Below are 18,991 nucleotides of genomic sequence, written 5' to 3'. Positions count from 1 at the left end.
CTCCAATTTCACCACCACCAAATGGCTCTCAGGCTCAGGGATGTTGGCTTTGTTCTGTTTCCCAAGATTGCACACATTACCTTTCTGCAATGCTAACGACTCCACGAGCAGGGGAAGTGCCTCCTCCTTCCTAGAGCCCCACAACACCCTAGGTAGCACTGAATCTACAGCAACCACCTAGAGACTAGGGGTCAAGTTCAGAGGCTTTAGCCTGGCCTTGGCCACCAATGAGCTCGTGACCTTAGATTAAGTCAATCGTCAGAAAGGCCTAAAGTATTTCCAATATTTCTGGAATACTTGTAGGATTTTGGAAGGTCTTGTGGAAATGCCTTAGTGCCCTGAAACCCCCAATGGCAGTCTAGAGAGGAGGTGCCCTCTGGTCCTTTCAGAGCTTCTCTTCTCAGAGCAGAAGCCATGTGTCCCTCAGAAGCACCTGTGTTGGGGGGGGGGGCTGCCCGGCTTTGCATGGGGGATGCCAGATGCCTGCTAGGTGGTGGAGTGAAGAGCTATTTGTTCCAGCTGGTGTCATTCCTCCCAAGATCTCTCACACACTGTTGGGTACTGCCATCCCCCTGTTCCAGCCCATTACCCCCACCAGGAATGGCTCAGTCCTGACCCTTAGGCCTGGTCTTTGCGTTATGTGCCCACGCTCCAGTGACCCGGATTCTGTTGACTTTGCAGCTGCTACAAGCCATCCCCATCGGGGTCGGCCAGGTGTATGGCTGCAACAATCCCTGGGCAGGCGGCGTGTTCCTGGTGGCTCTGTTCATCTCCTCGCCACTCATCTGCCTGCATGCCACCATTGGCTCCATCGTGGGGATGCTGGCAGGTAGGACACAGTGCCCTCCCTGCAGGGAGGACTTTGGGATAATCTTCCTGAGGCCATTTCACCCCTGCATGTGGCAAATGTTCTCAATCTATGATCTTCACTGGAGTTTTATAACACTGCGAGGGGTAGGGATGTGTTTTTCCCTTTCTTGAATCTCCAAAGGGAGCAGACTGCAGCAGCAGGGTATGTGGAGAGACCCCAAAGGACTGAAGACCAGATCGGCCTGGTAACTGAGCCCCTGGGAGCTGAGGGCTGAGAGGAGGGGAGGGGAACACAGGGAGGAGGAGAGCAGTAGCAGACCAAGAGGTATAAATGACCCAGCACTTCAAAATGTCAAGGTAACTAAAAGAAAAAAATTTCTCAAAATTTGTGTTGCTATTTGACAAATGTGATTTAATATTTCTACATGTATGTATATGTGTGTACATGCACGTATACATGGATATGTGGACAGCAGAGCCAGAAATTAGAGTTGGGCATATGGGACTAACATCCCGTTAACTCATTCCAATATTTGTCAAGAACATCTCAGAAGCAGAACTTAAAAAAATTCTTTGAAAATAACTTCGAACTTACCAAAAAATTACAAAAATAAAAATAACACACAAAGCACCCATACATTCTTTACCTGATTCACCTGTTGTTCACATCCTACCCTTTCCCTGTGTTATTTCTCCACCTCCGTGTTCCTAGATGTGTACATACATACTTTTCCTCAACCGTTTGAAGCACACTCTTTCTCATTTGAAAACTTTCTTGCTAAAAGTGCAGTTGCTCTGGCCAAAGGAGTGGGGAAAGGCCTAGAATCCCAACACCTTGACCCCCCCCCCACCTTGGAAGTAGTCATACCTCTGTGTGAAATCTTCAAAACACAGATTGGAAACCACTGCTCCCTTCTTATTGCTGGTTCCCAAAGACCAGATGCCATTTGTAGAGGCTCCTTTGATGGGAGGAGGGAGGAGGATGGGGGGATGGCAGGAGTGAGGCCACCTTGGGACCTGGCACCAGCCACAGGGTGGCCTTTGGGCTGGGACCCGGAACTGGCCAAAAACAACACACCTTGTCCCGCAGCCCTGACGGTGGCCACGCCCTTTGAGACGATCTACATGGGCCTCTGGAGCTACAACTGTGTCCTCTCCTGCATTGCCATCGGGGGCATGTTCTACGCCCTCACCTGGCAGACCCACCTGCTGGCCCTCGTCTGTGGTGGGTATTTGGGGAAAGCTGTCAGCCATGTCACTCTGCTATTCCTTCCTTTCCTCCCTACTTGGTTATGTGAAACCTGTGGGGCCCACTAATCAGAACTCAGCAGCAGTGGTAGAAGGACCCGTGACTTGGGTCCCAACACCAGGGGACTTGAGGTTCCTTTTCTGTCAAGTGGAGTCACAACCACGCTTACTGCTATTACAAGTGTTGGAAGTTTACAAGATCACAAATGCATTTCCTCACGTGTCAGTGGCAGGGTTCTGGTGTCACAATTTTTCATCCCACGACCTACTACAGAGCACCACTAAGTGCCAGGCCCTAGGCTAGACACGGAAGACGCAGTGGTGACCACATCCTCAGGAAGCCACATCTAGTGGAAGAGAAGTAACCACACAATTGTTAAGGTTGTGATGTCTGAAAAGATTGTTGGAAAGACCCAGTGAGATGACGTACCTGGGAGCACTGAGGTTGTAGAAAATTGGACCATGGGAGCTTGATTCCCATGAAGTAAACAGCACGCTGTCCCAAGGGAAATGGGCTACAGGCCTCATTACAGCTGCACCCCAGCACCACGTGTGAGCTCAATCCTCCCAAGACCACTACCAGGCATAGATTGTTGGCCCATTTTGTGGGGGAGGGAATGAAGCCCAGAAGGGTTCATGAACTTGGTGTAGAACGTAGCTATTAAGGGCAGAAGCAAGAGTCAAACCCCAGCCCCACCTTTCCACCAGTCTTCCTGCCCTGGAGTTGCTTATATTCTCCAGAAATAGTGAGACTTTAACAAGCGAAAACTGGAGACGAGTAAAAGGCAGAAGAACTTTTTTTATGTTTTTCCCCCACTCATGTGTGGAGACTGTAAATGACTTCCATGTCCCTTGTCCCTCCCAGCAGCCAGCAGAGAGACAGTAGGCTTGGTAAATATTTGTCAAGTCAAAAGTGCCAGATATTTTGAGGCTAAGACTGTAACTGCCTTTGGCCTTCAGAGAAATGGCAGATTCTTGTGGCTAGAGCCATGTGGGAAGGCTTCGGGAGGAGGATGGGGTTAATCTCAACCTTTTCAGGGTGGGAATTGGGTAGGCAGGGTTGGGGGGTGGCGTGCGTGGAGAAGGTATTCTGGACAGAGGAACAGAAAGAGCAAAAGTGAAAGGGCAGAAGGTGCCTGTCCAGAGGCACAGGGATGTGAATGAGCCCCCCAACTGTCCTGGGGGCCACATCCTAGGGTGAACTCGGATGCCTGGCTCCTAAAGACAAGATCATGGACCAATAAGGTCCAGCCCTGGTGAGGCTTGGTGCAGGTCCAACAGGGCCCATAATGGCTGCTCAGAATCTTGGATGGGAGGGGACTTGTTGGGAGCTCATATAGTCTGACCCCTATGCCCCCAGCCACCCAGCCTGGGCTAGACCATCCCCAAGGTCAGTATGACAAGCAAAAGATGCTTACTGACCCCTGACCCTATACATGGACACGGGGACTCCCCATGGATGTGGGGAAGGGATAGAAGGCTTTCATCTCTGCCATGGGAGCACACAGTCTGGTGGGAGATTGGCCAACCTACCTGCAAAGATAACTACCATAATAATGTCAGGCAAATATGTTAGATGTCAGGGTGTGCTGAGGACACTGAGGCTGCTGGGGACAGGATGGGACTCCTGCCCGTGGGGAGAGGTGGGGGCAGACCCTGGGAAGCTGACCCCATGGTCCTTGTTTTCCCACAGCCCTGTTCTGTGCATACATGGGAGCAGCCCTCTCCAACGTAATGTCGATGGTAAGTTTGGATTCTCCTGAAAGTGCCCCTCCCCAGCCAGGGCTTTAGGACATTTGCAGTTTGTGGAAGAACCCTGAGTGCGTTATGGTAGCTAGTACCCACACAATGCCTTTGCCCAGGTTTATCCAGGGCTTGTCCAGAGAAGGACAGGCAGTTGCATGCATGTGCCTCTGAGTTGTGTTGGGGCGGCTGTGTGTATGCACAAAAGACTGACACAACCAGCAGTGGAGAACCTAGATGGACAGATGGAGGTATTTGTGTGTGGCCAGGTATGGGAAATCATCCCTAGGCTAATTTTCAGCTCCATCATTAAAAGAGTCTGATTGTGTTCAAAGGTACCAACATCTCAAATTCCTAGGCCAACTCCTCTGATGTCATGAACCCAAAATCCAGTGTCGTCACTAGGGAAGAAGGATCCCCATCCTCAACTCCTACCACATCCTTCTCCCCCAGGGTCCCTGGAGCCTAGGATCATTTTCAGAGCCAAGTGTTTCTTCTTCCAGGTTGGTGTGCCACCAGGCACCTGGGCCTTCTGCCTCTCCACCCTCACCTTCCTCCTCCTGACAACCAACAACCCCGCCATCTATAAGCTCCCACTCAGCAAAGTCACCTACCCAGAGGCCAACCGCATCTACTACCTGAAAGTGAAGAGCAGTGAAGAAGAGAAGTCCCCCAGCGGTGACTAGCCACCTCCTAGGCCAAAATGCTCTTTGCCGGGACCCGGTGTCTGCTCCCTGGGGTCTCAGCTCTGGGTCAATCAGCTGCAGTACTCCCCTTCTGTGCCTCTCCTGACACCTGTTAGAACCAAACACACCTGTACCTCCCTTTCCCTGATGCTGATTTTTCTCTCTCTGCCCAAATAGCCATAACTACCCGTATATGACATTAGAGGAAGTTGGTATGAGCTTGCTGAAGTTAGAAGTAAGGCATGTGCTTTAAATGTCATTGTCTTAAAACAAAAACATTTCTCTTGAGTCTTTTGGGAAGATGATTACAAGATGGTCTTTGTGGCATGTTTTGCTGAATAATAGGTGCTGTAAAATTGAACTTGCTGAGTGGTTCCCAGAAGGACATGGAGTGGGTGGAAATTCAGGGGATACACACAAAGAATTGAAGGTGCCTTAGTGTACTGAGGTCGTGGCTAGTGAGCACACCCAGCATTACATAAAGAGAGGAATTTCACACTGATAGAGTTTTAAAGTCAAAACAGGGACAATTAGGGTACTGGGAGTGTCTAATAGGAAGTCTCAAACATTCAGTGGTCGGAGTAAGGGCAAGATGATATCTCATAGCAGGAAGTAATTCATAAAAATTAGAATCCCATATATGACTTTTATTATAAAGGATAAAATTATGAAGGATAAGCATTTCTCAGTATAAGTCAAATCAGCAACCTTGAGCAGAGATCCCAGTTGAGAAAAGTATCTGAGCTCAGTGTGTGAAAAGCTGGAGAAATTTATCTCATTTTCCTATTTGCCTGTGGGTGTTGGAAGCTTTATGAGGTCTGTGATACTTAAAACAAATGGTTAGCCTAAGTAGAAGGACAAACAATTATCCATGAAGTTCATAATGTGACTTCCCAATTACAGTCATTAGCTTACATTCAGTCTCCATTTATATGTATATCAGGGCTCAGCCAACTTTTTCTGGAAAGGGTCAAATAGTAAATATTTTTGGTTCTGGAGGCCTTACCGTATCTTTAGCAAAGACTCACCTGCATCATTACAGCAGGAAACAGCCTTACACAATATATACATGAATGAGCGTGGTTGTGTTCCAAGATTTCATTCAACAAGGAAACTAGATTCGGCCCACAAGCCCAGGTCTGCCGGTGGCTGATAATGACAGTTCGGAGCTGGTGGGCAGAGGGCAGGCCCAAAGGACTCTGCCAGGTTCTTTACAACAGACACCCACATAGCCATTTCTACTGGGCGATGGCGGAAGATTTTTCAGAAAGTGAGATTAGTAGGACTGGAATCAGGAAGATCTGCTCTGAGGGGCGCCTGGGTGGCGCAGTCGTTAAGCGTCTGCCTTCTGCTCAGGGTGCGATCCCAGAGCCCCACATCAGGCTCCTCCGCTAGGAGCCTGCTTCTTCCTCTCCCACTCCCCCTGCTTGTGTTCTCTCTCTCGCTGGCTCTCTCTCTGTCAAATAAATAAATAAATAATCTTAAAAAAAAAAAAAAAAAAAGGAAGATCTGCTCTGAGGCTCGCTGACCCAGTGCACCAGGGGCTGCAGTTTTCAGCCAGGCCCTCCTTCCCCAGCAATGTCTGGGCACCACCCCTCCTCTGCCCCTCACTCTGCCTCCGCCTCTGGCATCAGGCACACCACCAAGAGAGGAAGGAGAAACTGACTTTGGCGCAGGCATTTCCAGCAGGAAAGGCAGAGAGGCTCCTAGAATCCCAGGCTTGGAGGGGAGTGTGAAGGTCAGGCGGTCTGCAGAGGACGTCAGTTCCCTGCCTGGCTTCCAGACAGGACCTCAATTACCCAAAAGGGAGGGGAAGACACCCCCCCCAAATAGTCTAACAAGAGATAACGGAACCAGATGCCCCAGTCATTCATTATGGACAAACTGTGCTCAGAAATCTACTTTCGTTTCCTTTCAGCCCATGAGACTCTCCACCCCAAGACGTGGATCTGATAGGAACTGGTGTTTTTGTTTGTTTGTTTGTTTGTCTGTTTGTTTGTTTGTTTTTAAGATTTTATTTATTTATTTGAGAGAGAGGGAGAGCATGAGCAGGGATGGGGTGGGGAAGAAGCAGGCTTCCCAGGACCCTAGGATCATGACCTGAGCTGAAGGCAGACATTTAACTGACTGAGCCACCCAGGCACTGGGGAGCTGGGTTTTAACCATGCTTTATATTGGATTTCCAGGACAGGAAAACTATTTGGATATAAAAAATCCTTTCAGTTCACTTGGACAAGATTCTCTCTTCTCCCTTCCTTTCCCATCCCACATCTCTGTCATTAACAAGGTCCTATTGTGGTCACAGGTGTTTGGGTTGCTTTTTTCCCCCCAAGTTCCTGCTTCCACCCTTGTAGAAATTAAATGCTAACTGCATTGCCAGCTGCCAAATTCATGGGAAGAAAAATGGATAAAGGCAAAGTGATTCAGAAAAAAGAAAAAGCATGTCCAGCAAGTCTGGAAAAACCACAGGGCCTTAGAAATTCTATAATACATTATGATCAAGATGGCCAGATATTTATGTAGAATTAGGAAAACATCTACTAATTTGAAATACAAAAGAACTGCCTGGGTGAAGTATTGTTAGTCACTGAATTCGCTTGCCAAGAGATGTCGTCCAGGAGTGATGAAATGTTTTTAAAAAACATCTTTTGGGGCTAAGAGGCAGAAAATCGATGGTATTTCCCAAATGTGGTCAAACAAGCTCCTTCTGGAGCAGAACAAATCTTATTAAGCCAGCCTGGTGGGCAGATGCCGCCTCTCTCTTGTGGGCGTGAACAGGGGTGGGGCAGAAATGAAAATCCCCACCCCTCTAAGAAAAGTCAGCCCTGTGCAGGTCACCCTGTTCATGGGCCATGGACAGATGCCCAGATGTCCTCTGAAGTACCCCAAATAGTGGTAGGAGATTTGGAGAGCTCCCTGGAGTGACCCTGTCCTGCCCTCACCAGCACCTTCCCATCCCCCACTGATGAGTGGGTTGGATGAGTAGGGGCAGAAATGTTAACCACAGAGACACCACCAACATGAGGTTGCACAGGAGTGAGCCGCCAGGAGAGAAGGGAGAAGAGCTTTGGGGGCCACATCCTGGCTGTTTTGCTGTGATTACCCGCAGACTCTGGGTAGCAGCTCTTGGTTGCACAAATGGTAGTTGAACATAAATACCGCTGAACAGTCATTAGAGAGAGTAGGAATGTATGTTGGGCAGCAGGGGGCAGTAGAGGAGGTGCTGTCTGCAATTGTCCCTATCACACCATCCTCTCCCTCTCTCCACTGTCCCCTCCCCAGATCTCATCTCCTCCCTCTGACCTCATCACCTCCCCGCTACCCCTACTTCCATCTGTTCTCCATGGATGAGTTCTGCTGTCAGCCATGAAGTGATGTTGTCCTGCTGTATTTTTAAATCATCAATCTCGACTCATCTTTCAATCTCTTCTGTGATAACTGACATAGTCAAGTTTTCTGCTTCTTCTTGGTCAAAATTCAGAGTTTGTTTGCTAGGGAATAATCCATTTTCTTTAGATTTAAAACATTGTTGCCCTACTGTTACTCATAATGTTCTCATACAATAATTTCAATCTCTCCTCTATCTATGGCTGTGTCCCCTTTCTCTTTCCAATCTTAGGGAATTTTGCTCTCTCTTTTCCTTAATCAAGTTTGTGATGGGTTCATCCATTTTATTGGCTTTTTCAAAGAAGCAGTTTGAGATTTATTTGCCCTATCTACAGTTTTGGTTTATTTTCTACTTTATTGATTTCTTTTTCCAGTTTTTTTTTCATGTTTTCTCAAATTTAAATGTCCCTAATATTTTTAAATTGATGTAAAGTTTCTTCATTTTTAGATCCTTCTCCATTAACAACAAAGGCATTTTAAGGCTATTAATTTTCCTCGGAGTATAGCTATAGCTGTGTACTACAGGTTTGGGAATAAAGTATTCTGCTTTGATCAGTTTTGAATAGTTTGTAATTTTAGTTTTGATTTCTCTTTGATCCAAAAATTATTTAAGAATGATTTCTTAATTTCTAGCACTTGGGACCCTTTATATTTTTTTAACTTTCTATATCTAGCTTTATTATGAGCAGAGATGATGGCCTATAAAACCTCTATTTTAAAATTATACGAATTCTTCTTTGTAGCCAACTACTTGGTTGATTTGGGAAATGCAAAGTGCAAATTTTTGATGTGAAGTAAATACATATTAAATTGATTTATTAATTGCATCATTCAATTCTTCTATGTGCTTACTTATTTTTTCTGTATGGAATCTTAATTCTAAAAAGGGTTTATTAAAGTTCAACTGTGGGGCACCTGGGTGACTCAGTTGGTTAAGTGTCTCTTGATCTTAGCTCAGATCTTGATCTCAGGGTCATGAGTTCAAGCACCACACTGGGCCCAGCATGGAGTCTACCAAAAAAAAAAATCAACTATAAATGTATAGTTTCATGAAACTCTTTTTGCATTTCTGTAACATTTGTCTCATATATGTAGCAGCTACACTGTTTGGTGCCTGTTGACAATGACTGTTACTGATTTTTCATAAATGTTATCTTTTACTATTACGCTCTACCTGTTTTTTATCCTTGTTCATGCTTTTAACCTCATTTCAACTTATCTGGCATTAATGTTGCCTTACCTTCTTTCTTCCTAGTGTTTTCTTATCCCTTTGTTTCAACCTTTATCATTTTCTTTTAACTGTGTTTCTTAAGAATATTTAGCAATGTTTTATATTTAACCTAATCTTAGTATTTTGGTAATTTAATAGATAATTTAACCTCTTCCTATTTAGTGTAACCATCAATATGCTTGTTTTACTTCTTCCACCTTGCTTTATTTTTTACTATTTATCGGTTATTACTGCTTCTGCTTTTTACTTTCCTCATTTTGCAAGTGTGATCATGTTACTATCTTTTTTTTTTCTTCCCTTTGTTCATTTGGAAGGTCTACCATTCTTTTCCCTTTCACTTGTTGTTCCTGCTTCTTTCCCAATACTCATGATCAAAAGTGTACTTCTCTATTATATAAAAACAAGATGTCAAATAGTTTACCCTGACAAAAGTTCCCATTTCTCTGATGCTCCTTCCCCACCTTGAGAAACAAAAGCCCTTACACCACTTTCACTATTCTCCTCCCAAAGCCCCCATTCCTACAACACTTTTACTTCTCCAGTATCATCCTTCCCTGGATCTTGCTGAGATAATTCATCATTTTAAATTTTTTTCCCTTGCCTCTTATTTTTGCAAGAATACTTACTTGGCCCCTGTGGCCCACATTCTCAGTAATTCTATCATTATCCATTTGGAGTTTAATATGTATAGGTGACATGTTACTTTTTATCACCATGTCCTCTATTCTTCACCTTCCCTTGTTTCATAATCTGTGTTCTGATTCATTTATTACTTGTTTAGAATTCTTGTTTGTGTACTGAGTATTTTGTTCAAATACTATACTAGAGAATATGGGTGACATGTTCACTGACTCTGCACATCCACAAAGTTTCTTTCCCTTGCAAGTGAATGGCATTTTGGCTGGAGGTCCCTGGACCATAGCCTTTCCCTCAGCTGTCTGTAGCCATTGTCCTTCCTATTTTCTGGCTTCCGGTTGTTACAAATAAAAAAATCTGATGTCAATCTCATTCTTTTTCCTTTGTATATAACCTATTCTCTCTTTCTAAAAGAACATAAGATTTTCTCCTTACCAATAAATTTCAGGAATTTTATCAACTAAGTGTGTGTCTTGTCTCATCAGTCCTGCCTTTTAGTCTGCAAACTCAAGTCTTTCTTCTTCAGCTCAGTAGCTTTTCTTCTAACATTTGTCTGATTATTGCTCTTTCTCCATCTTTTCCTTCTTCTATCTCTGGAATGCTTATTATCCATGTGTTCAGTCTCCTCAACCTCTGCTCCATGTTGCTTACTTCCTTCACAGTTTTTGCCATTTGTATTTTTGCTTTGCTTTGAGGTACTTTTTCCATTTGATCTTCCAGGCCACCAATTCAGATCCCAACAGTAACCTTTCTTTTCTTCAGTTCAAGAGATAAGTTGAATTTTTTAGTTCAAAAATCATGTGTTTCATTTTCAGAAAAGCTTTGGGATTTTGAATCTTGAATTTCCATGTATGTTTATATTATTCTTTTGTTTTGCCCAAGACCACTTGCCAACTTTAATGAGCCAAGCCCCTAGAACTTTGCTTTATTGTCTGACCTCATTCACTCATTCATCCTGAAGACATGTATGAGGAACTGTTAATATGTTACTCAGGACCCTGCTTGACCAGGAAAGAATCAGCCTAGTTCCTGCCTTCAAGGAATTCATTTTATGGGAATTTGCCTGGCCAGGTGAGTAGTCTCACCTGAGGTGAAGATGTAACACCACAGATTGCCTGAGCCACGTAAGTTCACAGCACCAGTTTCATTATTTTGAGTTAATTATCTGGTTGGATTGGTCTTCTGTTCAGGGAGAATATCAAGCATGACGTTAGGGTCCCAGGAAGATTTCTGTGCCTTGTGTCTTGTCCTCTGTCTTGCCATTACCTGATACCCAAACATTCAGTTCAAGGCTTTGAACCTGTTAAAATGTAAACAGTCCTGGGAAGGTAACACAGTAAGCATGATCAATCATTTGCATCTTAGGTTGTAGGAGTCATTTTTGAGAATAGGTTAGATAAAAAAGGAGGGGAAAGTACAAAGAAAAAAAAATGGGTAGCATATTTTGAAAGAGTCTTTGGCAATGGAGGACATGCTCGGTGAGGCCAAACTGGGTGAATGAGGTCTGAAGTCCCTTTGTTTCATCAGGAATAATGATGACACTGTTATATTTGGCTTGGAGAAGAAAGGAAATGGCTAGGGTCATGGCTGTCCACAGTGTGGAGTAATGTATGTGGAAGAAGTCAACTTACTCAGCATTATTTCAGAGGCTAGAACAAGGATAACTAAGTGGGATTAATAAGCAGGCAGATTTTGAATGAGTGGAGAAGAGCACTTTTTCACAATGGAAGTTGACTGAGAAATAGTCCTGTGAAACCCTGAGTTCCCTGCTCTGGCAGTGCAGGGACAAGGGCTAGAGGCCTATGGGGAATGCTTGCTTTGGGTGGGAGTAGACCAGTTGACCAGGTAGCCTCTCTCTTCCAGCACTAGTTTCTCTGATACTCTGGCCCTCAGTCCCTACAGAGGAATGGAAGGAGGCATCACTGAAGTGGCAAAAAGTTAATAACATGGAGAGCAAATGTACCAAGAGTATACCACTGTTGCCTTTACAGCTTTTCCTACAGTTTATCAAAAATGCTTAACATGCTTGTGTGGATGCAAGTTGAGGTGCCAACATCACTCAACTGTACCTTGTCTTTGATATGCTCTCCCTTAACTCTCTCTCCTCTCAGGGACTTCTTCTTTGGGTCAGTCTTCTAAGACCTGCCCATTTGGAAATTCAAATCTTCGTGGCCTGCATTTGTGGTTACATCAAACCCATGTGCCCCAGTTTGTTTGTGCTCCTTATATGAGTCTGAGCTTTGTTTCCTTGGGTCATAAAGGTTGTGAGGGTCTGGGAACAGCTATAATCTAAACTAGTTAAGAGTTGGCAGTTTCAGTGTGGGTATGATTTCTACTCAATAAACCACAGTCTCATTTGGCAACTTGAAAGGCATTCACATTTTATGTGAGTTTTTTTGTTTTGTTTTGTTTTTTTTACTTGCCTGGCTTTTCACACCTCTCGCCATTCAGAGAAGATAGAAGAATCCACAGGGAACACTTCTGTCCCTAGTGAAACTAGAATTGCAAGGCCCCAAGGAGGGAGATGGGGGATTGCTAGAAAAGTGTTTGTTGCCCCCTATAAATTGATAACTTGGAGTCCCCAGCCCCCTCATACAGCTGAACAGGCTGCTGGAACAGAATGAAGTAAAGGAAGTAGCTCTTCAGAGAACATCTAGCCTAGCATGCACTTATTCCACCCGAACTCTGGCCTATTCTGGAGAAACCTAACCTCCCAAGTTTAGCCCCTAATGGTCAATGCAGCCCTCCTCCTTCTATGAGATTGGAAATGTGGAGTTGAAGGGAGCCATGAGCACAGTGAAGAAAACTTAGTTCTGAAGTGAATTCTGCTTGAGCCGCCAAGGAAAAAATCTGTCAGCATAGACAGATATCTAGGGGAGCCATTGGTATCTGAGCTGCAGCCTTCAGTAAGACTCGTCTGGGACAAGATGCCATCTTGATCTCTCTTACAGGACAGCACTTGATTTCCCCACCCCTAGTGTGTATCACAGATACTCTACACATCTAATTTGGCTCATGGGCTGCATGTGAACTTGTGAATGGCTCCTCATGGAGAATTATTTCCAGTCTTTTCAAACTGGTTACGTGTTGTACTCAGATGGCATCTTTCCTGTCACTTCTAGGGCAGATGCATGATTAGGGAGCTGGAGGGAGCATACCACAAGTAGTTCAGAAACCCTCCGGAAGACCAAGCAAGCGGGTAAGGGATAGGGCATGCAGAACTGCCCCAAAAGCCACCAGCTGGGGGCAAGGAAAAGTGTCATTGGCAGTGTCCATGGGCTCTGAACTAGCAATACCAAAGTAAGGACCCTGTGCAGGGGACTGATCTCTAGTCAGATCCACACCTGTTCCTGGAATGTGGGGCCCGCCAGCTCCTCCCCCCTTTGTTTGCTTTCCTTCTTCAGAAGGACCTCCATGATCAGGTCCCTTCTTTGGCAGTTCTAAAACACCTGGCATGGTGGGAAGGGGGCCTTTGACGTCAGTGGGGAGATTGTCTACTCAGGTGTAGCCGATTTCCTCAATGTGAGGTTTTGTTTCTAAACCTGGGTAGGCTGCCTCCCACCCCATCAATGAGTCTGTGTGTGTGTGTGTGTGGAAGGTACACAAACCTGGGACAGGCGGAGGGGGGGAGTGATGCTTGACCCATCATACCACAAAGCCAAACAAAACATGTTTAGATTGGGCCCCCTTCTCAAACTCCAGCCCCATGGGATGTGGGAGGGTCACCTTTCCTAATATATAGACCTCAAGTCCTTTCTGCAGGCGGTGCGCTTCTTGCTTTGAGAGGGTCCCATGGTGAGTCCTCAGGACCCCCATCAGCATAAGTCAGAAGGAAGAAAGGTCTGAAAATTTCCACAGAACCAGAAAGACAGCATCTAGTATTGGGTTGTGCAGAAATTTCCATCAAGATGGCAATATTGTCCCCCAGTCTGTGCCCTGCCTGTACAGGGAATTAAGGGAGTTTATTGAGGTTGGAAGGCAAATTGGCCCCCTGAGGAGACAACACTTAGATGATTGCTTTAAAGGCAAGTACTGGAGCGAATTTCTAATGAAAGGAGTAACTGAGGGAGGACAGGAAAGCTCCTACTACATGATCTCTGGCTCTATCCCTTTAAAGGAAACCTGCCTGATCAAACCAGCTGGGCGAACCATGGGAGCCAAAGCCAGTCTTCCTCAGGGAGTATAGAAAGACTCTTTTGTCAGGAAGGCTGGAGTGAGAGCAAGCTGCAGAAAGAATATTTGTCTTTCCTCTCCCTCCTTCTCCGTGATACCCTTTCTCAACTGGAAGACGTGTGCCAGGCATAGGGTCAGGGAATGCAAAGTGAACTCACAGCAAGAAGATGGGCAGGAGGGCTCCAGAAAGTGAAGGGCTTTGGGTTTAGGGTTCAGTCCAGCATCTGGAGTTGAGGACCAGAAACACCACCCACTTGGAAAGAAGCTTCTTCCCACATCCTGATGGTCTAGATTCCTCCAGCCCTGTGCAGGAAATCAGAAGAGACCAGGTAAGAGGTCTTGTGGGGGAAAACGGAACCATAGACAACCCCCGCCCCCCACCCCCCCACCCCCACTGCCAACAGGACCATCTGACTTTTCAAAGGAAGAGAAAAAAAAGAAAGGCTGATGTTTTTCTGTTCCTTTCTTCTGTTGAGCTGTGGTGTCTGGGGAAGCTAGTCCTAAAACGGGAATATTACTAAGAACTCTAAAGAGAATTTGGATTCTGGAAGCTTCTAGTTGGAAGAGCTCTTAAATAGATAATAGTTTAAAGCACTTACTTTGCAGATAAGGAAACCATGGTTTGTCCAAGGACCTGTCCAGGTGATAAAAGAGCCTGGACAGAAGGTCAGGGGTCCTAACTCACAGCTCTGAGCTCTTTTTGCTCACCTGGTGACATACCCAAGTTAATCCATCAGCCCTCAAATCCCCTTACCACGCTAGCTGCCCATAGTCTTCACACTATTTGCCATCCTTTCCACAACTTTGTGACCCACAACTCTGACATCAGGATAGTTCCCAGGGCAGCACCATGTGGAGTTGAACTGTGGGAGGCTAATGCAGTGAATTTCAAAACTTTCTTCCCAGGAGTTGTTACCTGCTGCTTCCAGGGTGGAGGTACTTGGTCCAGGCATCTTGGCCTTTCCCCTCAGGTCCTATAGCCTTTCCTCAGACGTGCCATTAGAACTAGACCATCTCAGCATCTACAAATATCTTAACATCCCAGCTTAACTACCTGTCTCTTTGGTGTCACTCTCTTACACAGCCATCTTAGATTACTATAGACATATTCTCTATAGCTACAGAGAGTAGATGTTTCTGGAACATTCCAGGATATTGAAGTTATCTGATCAGAGAATGGACAACCTTGTATGGTATGTGATCTCCTCCAAAACTGGCACCAAAGTATGTGAGCTTTGGTGAACTTGAAGGCTATCCTGTAAGGTTTAAAAGGGCCTGTGGCCAGGCATCGGCTTGATAGCAACACCCTGGCATCGGCTTGATAGCAACACCCTGGCCTTGATAACATCCTTTCTCTCAAACTTGTACAGTATCTACACCTTCCTTTAAGGCTAGAGTGGGGGAAAATAAGTTTACTTTCAAGTGCCAACTCTAACTAATTAGTATTGGTTGTCTGAGCATTGTGTTAAGAAGGAGTCTGAGGCTGTTTTGGAACTTACTGGGACAGAGTGCTATCGCTAATTAGCTATGTTTGCCATAGATAATGGAGAGGAAGGGGGCAGGAAAGAGGATGTAGAGAAAGGGAATATGGAAGCATTGCTACCAGAGAAGGAGCTGGTGTACAGTGGCCCAGAACTTCCCTGGGCCTTTTACTGGGTGTCACAAACATAATGATACACAGGTGGGCTTGGAGTGGGGTTTGGGGGAGGTAACTCTTGTTTTGGGGAGGGGTGACAAATGGGTCTTAAAGGTGGGTTCCAGAGGCTCTAGAAGTTGGACATTGCAAGCAATGTATGGGTGGCATCAATCCACCTGCAAGAAACAGTAACATCTGTTCAAAATCTGAGAAAGACAACTTACAGAAAGAATTTAGGAATGGGCCTGTCCAAGTAAACACTGGTTTTCAGTAAGATGGACTAGACCAGTGTTCCTCTTCTGAATGATGTTATGGTTTGGATTTGTTTAGTTCCTCTCAAAGAAAATGCAGTAGGCTTCAAAATTGTGTTTGGCTGGTGGGGTCCTCTACAAAATCTTTTTTAACCCTGGTATTTGAATGGTTGATGTTTTCTGTATGTTTGACGTCAGTAGATGCAGAAGTACTATGGGGCAGTATTCTCCAGGAGCCGTGTTTCTGAACAAGTACTGTGCCTCGTAACTGTGCTTGCTTTCTGTGAGTCAGTGGGAGGGAAGCGCTGCTGGACTCCTGGTATAAAAACACAGGATGGTGGCAGTCCTTGAGGGCAAGGACCATGCCCCTGAAATGGCAGTGGGAGACCACATGCATTGGGACACTTAAGAAGGCTCATCAAGAAGGAGAGCCACGACCCCTACGCTAGGCAGGCAGGCCAAGGAGTTGCTTGGCCACTAAGTTTACCCACAGGCTATCAAGGACAGAGCTTTCCAATCGTGGGCCACAGTGTACACCAAGCTGGGCCCACAGAGCCCCCACTGGCCCTCTAAGGAACCAGCTGGGCCTGGTGGGCCACCAGTCCATGGGTGCAGGCGCTCTGGCCATAAACATCATTATCTGTTCACTGCACCATGCCACACACTATTTTCCATGTGTGCCATGATGTTAGGGGGAGAAAAGTTTAAAGAACACCACGAAGTGAATTATTATGAACAAAATTACTCTCAGGCTATAGAACATCCGGCCCTACCTCCGAGCTGCTTAGGGATTGTGGCCACACAGAACGGACCGTGTAATATGTAGTTCCCATAGCCCGGCAAGCACGATCTCTGTCTTCAGTGGTCTGTTTTCCTCTGTCTCCTTAACGGAGTTCTCCCAGCCACTTGCGCAGGATTCCTGGGTTTCCGGTTGGTTGGTCACAGATGGCCAAGCATTGTATGACCATCTGTAAACGTCCCTTCTTTTATCCAAGTGCCACTGAAAATAACCAGCTCTCATCCTGTGAGCTGCACAACCCTACTCACCTCAGCTATTACCTTCGTCTACCAATGAAACGCTCTCACCTTTATTTCAATATTTATCAAGCATTTAACAATGACAATGAGATGTATTATTCTTAAAAATAGCTCATACCCCAAAATATCCAATGATTGTTCATTATACCATTCAGAAACTAAAATATGTAGTATAATTATCCCTCATTAATTTATCCAGCAAATACTTCTGGGTGCCTACAGAATACCAGGCTTCTGCCAGGTGCTGGGGAAGCCAAAATAAGCGGGTATTACCCAGGCTGCCAAGTTGCCTCACCATCCTGGGAAGGTGACAGGCAAGAACACATAATTGACACTTGGCAAGGTAAGAGTCAGTGTGGGCAGGTGTAAAATGTCAGGTGTGCACGGGGACAGGGAGCCCTCCTGCCTGGAGCAGAGGGCCATGTGCCATTCGAGGATGATGTCCTCACTGGAAAGGGATCTGACATGAGCGCTGCAAAATTATTTTCCAGAGCCTTTTGCAAGCATTGTCTCATCTTCATAACTATATGAGGAAGAAATGGAGGGTATCCCTCCAAAATATCCACCATCGTTCTATAGATCGAGTTTGCAAGGGCCGCGCGCTGGGGTCTGTGTATTTCTTTCTGAGAGCCAGGCCTGCAGTGCAGAAACATCAGTGAAAACAGCATGCAGAGATGAGTGACTCTGGTTCCTGGCCAGAGTTATGCTGCTTTCTTTTTTCCCTACCACATCGATGGAACATTTATTTCTAGAAATTTGACAGATGTGTTCATGATATTCTTGAAATCGCCTTTAGCCATTAGGAAAGTCCTGAGAATCTGTCCCAAAGGTAGCAATAAACGGCTATCATCTTAGCTCTAAGTACTTTCACAGCCTTGGGCAATTTGTGACTTTATCTCCAGTGTTGTTGGTGGCATCTGTTCCCACTTTTCATTCTCACCTCTTGGCCAGCACGTCAGGTGGGGCCGCTGCCCTCTAGGCGGCCCGCAGGCCCCCACTTCAGTCATACCCATGGGAGAGTCCGTCATATCCATAGGTTCTTCAGACCCTATTTGGCGCCACCTCCCCAAAGAAAGACCCAAAAAACAAAGCCTTCAAGGGAAAGAAAAATACTTTTTGCTTTTGCTTCAACCCTAGGAACGCACAGTAATACGGGCCCTGCCCCCACTTTTCTGGGCCCAGAGCAGGTAGCAGAATCTGGGGTGCTAACAGGGAAGAGCCAGGGCATGAAAGGTGAGCCAGGCCTTCTACCGCCATTTCCGGAGCCTCCCATCAGGGGTCGGGAGAGCTGGGAGCACAGATTCGTGAGCTATGTGACTGAGGCGAGTGATTTTTCCGGACACGGGGGGGTGGGGGGGGGGACTGTGATCCGGTAGCTCCGTGCAGCTCTCAGTCTAGTAGGCTAAGGTCAGAATATTGCTGTGCCCGGGGGGTGGCTGGGGTAGCTGACACGCAGCATGCGAGAAGCGAGAAGCAACGGGCCGGCAGAGGCGCCCTCCCAGCCTGGGAGATGAGCACTTGGGCCCCGCTGCATCGGATGATGCGTGCTACCCCCTCTGTCCTCACTCCACGGTGCAAAACCTGTCTGCAGGGGTGTCCGAGGGCAGGCTGGTGTCCCCGAAGCGTGGGATCGGGGGCTCCTCCAGCCTAGGGAGTGACGGCTGGTGCCGCCCCACGGACAGGATATAGTAAGCTTCAGAAACCATGCCGAGCCTCAGTCTTCCAGCTCATGCACATAGCAATGCCCAGGGGTTATTCCAAACCACTGCCCCAGGTAGCCACTAGATCCTCCAACTCTGGAATGCACCAGAACCCCAAGCAGCAAGTGTTAAAACTGCACGCCTCGGGGACCACCACGTACACCAGGTGATCGACATGGGGTGGACACGGGAGCGTGCACTGCAGCCAGCCACCATGGTGACAGGGCGCTGTAATTCTCGGGCCCTGCCTGGAGAAACCCCGTCCCAAATGATGAGTGTGCTGCACTCACCCCACGTGCGGAAATCTGAAATAATAAAGTCCAGCAAAGGGTTTATTGTAGCTGATCACAGCCCCAGGACCCTTACCTCCCATAGACGGGTGCTTCTCAAACTTCAACGTATCCTGGGGAATCTGGTTGAAATACAGATTCTGCTCCTGTTGGTCTGGGTGG

General features: G+C 46.3%; 1 protein-coding gene across 1 annotated transcript in view; it reads left to right on the top strand.

Annotated features, from left to right (window-relative positions):
• SLC14A2 (solute carrier family 14 member 2) overlaps nt 1-18,991 on the top strand; it is a 57,793-nt gene that overhangs the window by 23,965 nt on the left and 14,837 nt on the right. The window contains exons 6-9 of the mRNA XM_040632561.1: nt 682-829; nt 1,901-2,035; nt 3,752-3,801; nt 4,305-4,479. Of these exons, the coding sequence (XP_040488495.1) occupies nt 682-829; nt 1,901-2,035; nt 3,752-3,801; nt 4,305-4,479 (508 nt within the window). The remainder of the gene's footprint in view (nt 1-681; nt 830-1,900; nt 2,036-3,751; nt 3,802-4,304; nt 4,480-18,991) is intronic.

Source organism: Ursus maritimus, unplaced genomic scaffold (genome assembly GCF_017311325.1).
Source record: "Ursus maritimus isolate PB19 unplaced genomic scaffold, ASM1731132v1 scaffold_18, whole genome shotgun sequence".
In the NCBI taxonomy this organism is placed as follows: Eukaryota; Metazoa; Chordata; class Mammalia; order Carnivora; family Ursidae; genus Ursus; species Ursus maritimus.
The sequence above is the reverse complement of the archived record's forward strand: the minus strand, read 5'-3'. Positions and strand labels throughout refer to the sequence as shown.